The sequence below is a fragment of the Mercenaria mercenaria genome, chromosome 14 (genome assembly GCF_021730395.1).
Source record: "Mercenaria mercenaria strain notata chromosome 14, MADL_Memer_1, whole genome shotgun sequence".
NCBI classification, from domain to species: Eukaryota; Metazoa; Mollusca; class Bivalvia; order Venerida; family Veneridae; genus Mercenaria; species Mercenaria mercenaria.
The window spans coordinates 53,992,211-53,999,390 of NC_069374.1; the positions used below are offsets into that span (position 1 = coordinate 53,992,211).

Genomic DNA, 7,180 nt, shown 5'->3' on the forward strand with positions numbered 1-7,180 from the left:
TACGAAAGCGAAGTTTAATTCAATAGCAAACCTAATTTACATAAATACATGTATACTAAATGGCAGTATTTTTTTTTTACCACAGAACAGTTTACAACATGTCATTTCAAATATATTCACACAAATAGTATGTTAACAACAAAACAGTTTTATTCTTTTTTATAAAATCTACAAGCAAAAATTAAAACAGGAGAGTCATGATGACCCTATATCGCTCACCCGAGTTTCATAGCTCAAACGTGTATTCGGCTAGAAAGCGAACAACGTTTTTACATTATTTGACCTAGTGACCGAGTTTCTTAGCCAATTCATTAAGTTTCATACTTGGTAGACTTCAAAAAAGACGAAAGTTTTGAATTTGTCATGTAGACAATGTAAAAAAATGTGGCCTCTAGAGTGTTATCAAGATTTCCCACTGATTTGCCCTAGTGGTCTAATGTTTGACCTTATAATGCCCGAGTTTCAAATTTTGCATACATACATTTTATAAGGAAAACATTATTTCAATATTTCATAAAGATTAGGTAGAAAAAGTGATATTTAGAGTGATAACAATGTGAATCAAGGCAATTAAGACATATTCAAGGGCCATAACTCTAATTTTTCTTCAGCAATCGTGCACATTAAAGTTGACCGAGATCTTATGTCTTTCAGCATAATTTTTGTGTAAGTTTCATCAAGAATTAAATAAATGTGACTTCTAATATGCTATCCAATTAACAAATTCAAAGGCCATTTCTCAAGTGCAGCAGGGACAATCTTGTCTGTTATCAAATCTTTCTAAGATCATGTAGCAATATACATTCCTTGTAAGTTTAATAAGAACAGCTGAAGAAACATGACTTCTAATGTGTTAGCATTGTGGAGTATGACAATACTGCCTTATTCAAGGGTCTTGTGTTGCTGGAGTAATCTTGCCCACTTATCAGATTTGAGTAACGTATATGTTGTATAAATTTCATGACGATTTTCAAGAAATAAAACCTCTGACGGACGACGGAAGGTGGTCACAATAGCTCACACTTGCACACTTTGTATTTAGGTAAGCAAAAAAAAAAAAAAAAAAAAAAAAAAAAAAAAAAAAAAAAACACCGATACAATAAAAGCAAAGTTCTTTAAAATAAATTAAAGACATTGCTTTCTCATTCTAAATGCAATAAATTTTTATGGTAACATTCATTTCCTAAATCTGAGCACAATAATCGTGTTGTCTTCGTACGCCGAAACCAACAACTTGTCCCCGTTATATGACATCGCTATATCTTCGTAGTAGTCTATATCGTCTCTTCGCCGGTAGATCTGAATCAACTCGCCCGTCGGTGAAATCCGGAATAGATTCCTACTCGCCATGCCAGAAATATACACGACGCCCTCTCGATCAACAGTCACACCCTTTGGTCCTTCAAGGTCACGATGCGTAAATACAAAAACTGGCTTGTTATCAATCTTGTTTGGTAACAGCCTTAGACCTGTGACGGAATGACGTTTGTAATCCGAGATGTACAAATTGGTTCCCGTTTTGTCTGCGGCAATGTATTCTGGGTTTGTAAACAATCTTTGACCAGTATTATCTCTGTCGATGGCTGCAATTTCCTGACCGGAAATGTTTATCAAGTGGACACAGCCTTCCCAACACGTGGCAGCGATCAGGTTTCTTGCGAAGCAAACCGCCAAACACTTATGGCGTGTGTTCAGTAACTTTCCCAGTTTCAATTCGCTTTTGGAAACATTGACCAACTGCAGCTGCTTCCGGTCAGAGAATGTGACAACGGCCAGAGAGTCATTATACACTCCCACGGACCAAGGATTGCCGTAGACGGAACAGTCTGAGATAAGGTTTCCAAAAGAGTCCATCATTTTCAACCGGGTGTCATAAAGTTGGAGCAGCAATATGTCACCGTTTGATAAAAGGGCCATTGAAATTACCCAGTCATTTTCGGCAACTGATTCTACTTCTAATCTACCTTTTCGCACTTCCATCTTCTTCTCAGGAATCTTGCTCTTCGTAGCCGCTTGTTTGTTCGCAATCGCTTGTTTGTTGTCTTTGACCTTTATTTCTGGTTTGATTTCAAATGTCGTAGTTTTCTCTTTTTTAGAATCTTTAGCATCTTTGGAGTTGTCTCCCCAGGCATAGAATGTCTTGTCTTTACTTTTAATCTCTTTAGGTTTATATGAGGTTTTCTTGTTTGATTCTGTTTTCTGCTTTGTTCCACAGTTACTGTGATCCGTGATCGCACAAACTGCGCAGCATGACGTCTGGCAATATTTACAAAAAAGACTTAAAGGCTCTTTGTAATGCTTATCACATTTTATATCTAAGCTATACTGTGACTTCTGTTCGGATATGACATCTTTCACGGATATCAGCTTGTGCGATTTCGACATCTTCATGCCGCGGTGACATTTCGAACAATCATCGCATAGTTGCTCGCTGCAAACCTCACAAATGTTTTTTGCAAACTTGGTCTTCTTCCTGTACTTGCACGGTTCACAATAAAGTCGAATACCATTCCTGGGGCAAGGCTGCCTGTCGTCATGTTGTATCCTTGCGGAGGAAGGTCGTTTGGACTCGTAGATTTTAGTACTGACGTGGTCATACCGCTCTTTGTCTCGGATAGTTTTCACCACGTGGTTCTTGGACATTTTCATGGAACCGTGATATTTTGCGCATGTTGGACACATATATTCGGAACAATTCTGACACCAGAACGCTGCAACTTCATAATGAGCACCGACAGAGCATGACTGGCATCTCTCCGCTTTCCGGTCCCCAAGAACCCGTGCCGTTTTCATATCAAAAGAAAGTTTTTGTGGCCCAGATTTGCCTTTTCGCTTCTCATTTTTGCCTCTTTGCAAAAAACTGACTGATGTAAGGAAGAAATCTCTACAATATGGACACACGATTGATACTTTTTCCTGCGCACCTAGTAGCATAGAAAGTCGCGAAATCTGATTATTTATACAACCCGAGCAGAATTTGTGGTCACATGGTAGTTGTTTTGGATTTTTCACGGATTCCTCACATATTGAACATTTTGTAGGTTTCGATGAAGTCTCTTTAATTGCGTAGATCGACATCATGCTCTGAAAATTTATAGGGTATAATGAAGCAAATCTTTACTTTTGTACAAAAATGAATGAACATTTAGTTATCGCTTATATAGCCATCAGTTATAATGTGTTATTTAAGAGACTTAATATTTACTTTAAAATATTTCCAGTATTTAAAAAAATAACCCTGCTGCCATAGAGCCAAGTTATACTTATTTTTTGCTGTCACATAGCATCTACTGAAGATGATTCAAAGGAATTTTTAATCCTAACTGATGCCACTGTGTGTATTTTAATCCTAACTGATGCCACTGTGTGTATTTTAATCCTAACTGATACCACTGTATTGCATTATTAATTATAGGCGAACTGAGCCCGCCCGCTTAGCTCAGTAGTTGGTCTACGGATCTCGAGTTCGATCCTCGGGCGGGGCGTATGTTCTCCGTGACTATTTGATAAACGACATTGTGTCTGAAATCATTAGTCCTCCACCTCTGATTCATGTGGGGAAGTTGGCAGTTACTTGCGGAGAACAGGTTTGTACTGGTACAGAATCCAGGAATACTGGTTAGGTTAACTGCCCGCTGTTACATGACTGAAATACTGTTGAAAAACGGCGTTAAACCCAAAACAAACAAACAAACAAACAAATAGGCGAACTGATACCCATTTGGCACATTTCTGAAAGTAGCTGCTGTATCACGCGATGCATAAAATCATCCTGCAAGCCATGCGGGTACATCCATTGATTGTTGAATTAAGAGTCGGTTCAGTTTTATATTTTAGCCATGTAGTCTAATATTACAGCAATGCTGATTAAGATTAATTTTACAAAGTTTAAAAGTGGGATGGTGCTAAAATTAATACCTCAAAGCATCTCATCCAGTTCTAACAGTATTATTTGCTAAAGATGAGAAAAATGAATCCAAATACTAGCTTATATTCAATATTTTAAATGACTATATAAAATATGTTTATTAAATTTATTTTACTTACTTTATTTCAGATCACTCCTTCTTATTCATCGGAATATTTCTGACTTCTTCCATAGAAACAAAGGTATTTCATTACAGTTGATTGGCGAAGCATTTGTTTTATGCCGATTTTAAAGTTGATAGTCACAGGGGTATAGATATACATTTTAATAATGAATGGGAAAAGGCAATTACTTATTATAATAATCAATATTTAACATTGGTATTGGACAGAAATCATACTTTTTTTAGTCTTTTCTGCAGGTATTCTCCGATAAAGCCATTGTCAAAAACAAATAGTAGTTTTCCGGTGGGTAAATTTTCATAGAAAGAGGTGTATTGTTTTTATATTGTATTTATATCAATTGCAAGTTAATGAGAGAAAAAAGGAGGTAGGTTAACTTGTTACCAGGGTAAATTCAAATTAGTTGAACCGCAGTGACTTTTTTATTTCGTGTAATTTAATGTTTTAACTGCTACAATCTCAGTTCCGTTGATCTCTGTCCCTTCAAGTACAATTTTTATCCAGGTTTGAAGTACATGACCCTCTTAGAGTATTTTATATAGAAAGAAGAAGGAAAATACGGATATTTAACACTTTTCAGTGTATTTTGGTTTCATTGTTATCCGTAGAAGTCTGCATAATTAATAGTTTTACTAGTATGCGCATTAGCTTTCTAATAAAAGCTTAAAATGTATATGTCGCGGGGCTCGTGTTTCCATGGTAACGCATTTTCTCTCATTTTTCAACAATTATGTATGAAAACGGGTTTTTCGACGGCTGCAGTGCCATTCTGTTATTGACCAACATGGAATATTTGGGTAATATGATTAGCAAAATACCAAGAACTTTATATAGTACTATGTTTTTCTTAAAGTTTAGAGTAACCACGGCAACAGAGATGTTTAAAATAGCTTATATGTTGCTTTTTATCGTAATTTCTTATAAAAAAATATTATATAAAATTATCTTTCTTCTTAATGTAGCTTTAAAACATTTTATTTCTAACGTTAGTAATATTTTCGTATGAAATGCAGTTAATTAAACAAAATTCACAGCTTAAAATACTTACAGCAGTGCCCGTCGTCTGACTTTTTTTTTGAAAAACCGTTCTGCATGCTGCTATTATTCTCATGGATATTGTTGAAATGAAAATAAAAAGCCGAAGCTGTGTTCCTTAAATAGACCAGTGTCAACGCTTTTGAATTTTACAATTAGACAGATAGGTCACGGGCCTCGTTTCCATGGTAACATCAATTTAATTCAAGACACCACAATTTTTTACTGAAATTTGAACAATTTTAGAGCTGAGTTTTAGTACTTAAGTAATAAATTATCAACGGAAACTGGGAAATAGGTATAACAAATCAAACTGCCCAATTTTTATTTGTAAATGATCGTAATAAGTTACCTTTCAGCCAACTATATTCCCAATCACATCAGTTACCATCATCATTTTCTTACATTCCGCATAATATTTCAATATAATTACATAAAAGAAGCAAAATATTGATCATTTTTCAGAGCAAAAGACTAATAAAAAGTATTTCAGCAAATAATGGCTGTTTAAAAATAGTTCAAATAAAGAAAAAGCACAGAATTACGTACTTTCAAAATAAAAGTTATTAATTTTGCGCGGTAACTGACACGTAACGTCATGACGTCAATGACGTCATTTTAATGCAACAATGTTTTGAAGCGTTTCTGCGGCAATTCATTCATTATTTCTGCATTATTAAACCATTAAACATAAGATCGGAGGCAGGTTGAAGTTTTATTTTTCAGAAGAATGGATATACAAACACATTTAGTTTGTCGTAAACGTCGTCGTAAATCGTCACGTTAGCTTCCGGTTGGACATGCGCACTTACAAATATCAAGGTAACCTACCTCCTTAACCTTACTTTTCTTAAATTAGTATTAATGGTAGGGAGAAATGTGAAATCGTTATTGTAAGTTAGGAAGAAACGTTACGTGTCCCTATATATTGTTATTTTAGGGCACGGCTTGAGACACATAGAATTGTTATTGCGGAGAAATAAACGAAACCGTTTACGTGTAATGTTAATGCTGTACATAGAAATTTGAACGTGACGTTACCGTAACATTAGCATCCCAAAGAAATTGGCCTATGTCGTTAACGTTGTTTTTGAAAAGTTAGCCCTGACGTTCCGTCACTAGTTTTATAAAGTTTTAATAGGTAATGTATAAAATAATGATAACACCCGCCAAACGGCAAACCTTTAAAAACTATAGTCTGGAAAGTTGAACAAGGGCTAGGGGGTCTATGGACACAACACCCTATAAGCGATACCGTCAGTCTATACTAATCGCTGCATTTGTAAGCTGTTTAAAGCTAACTGTTTTAGTTTATAGATACCCTTGTTACGCTTTGATTAATAAGGTTTAAATATGATACATTCATTATATTGAAAATATATCTGTCGCATTTATCAAATAGCCTTAAAAGACATATCGATATTTTTTACGGATTAAGAATAAATATCCCTAATCTATTGACTCGTATTATACCCGAATCAACAAAAGCCATTTAAATAAAGGTTAAAATTTGTTTGTTTAAAGATAGGCTGGGATGAATGAGTTTATTCATAGGAAAAGACGGGGTTGCCATCGCGTGTCAACTGCAATACATTATTGTATATGGGTCAAACGCCGACTTTTAGAGAGGACGTAGTGTTGCCTGACTAACCAAGGGCCGTGAGGTCGATCCACCGCTCATCCAAAAAAAAAAAAACCAAGAAAAAAAAAACAAAACAAAAAAAAACACACTAAGTTTAAGATAAGAATACCTTTTACTTGTGCTTTATATCTGTCAGAGAAGTTTCAGGTGGCTTTTGCCTCTTAAACTTTCCTCCAACTGAAACAATAGTAGCAGTCGTCCATATGCGTTACCAATGGCGACTTTAAATAAAATAAACCGTTCAGCACGGGGAATTTGGACGAAACTATTAAGGAAAACCTTTAACGAGGCCACAGACCATTCCTTGGGACTGGGACGGGTGTATGCTGACAGATGACAATGCGTGTCAGCTGGCAGCTCATGTAACAAAACATTGTTTACTGAATTGCAACTTTTAGGCCTCAAAAATAAGAAACTCCTATGCAGAATAAACAACGAAAGAAGATTCAAATA

The 7,180-nt window shown here is 35.5% G+C and overlaps 1 protein-coding gene across 2 annotated transcripts; it reads right to left on the minus strand.

Annotated features, from left to right (window-relative positions):
* LOC123527565 (uncharacterized) lies at positions 1-4,159 on the minus strand. Of its 2 annotated transcripts, none has more exons than XM_045307119.2 (2): positions 4,048-4,159; positions 1-3,084 (listed from the first exon to the last, which is right to left on the minus strand). In XM_045307119.2, exon 2 carries the CDS (start codon positions 3,079-3,081, stop codon positions 1,177-1,179), a length of 1,905 nt encoding a protein of 634 aa, XP_045163054.2. In that variant the 5' UTR covers positions 3,082-3,084; positions 4,048-4,159; the 3' UTR covers positions 1-1,176. The 2 variants fall into 2 exon arrangements, with proteins under 2 accessions (XP_045163054.2, XP_053379494.1); XM_053523519.1 differs by lacking the exon at positions 4,048-4,159 and adding an exon at positions 3,919-4,044.
* Between the last annotated feature and the right edge of the window lie 3,021 nt (positions 4,160-7,180).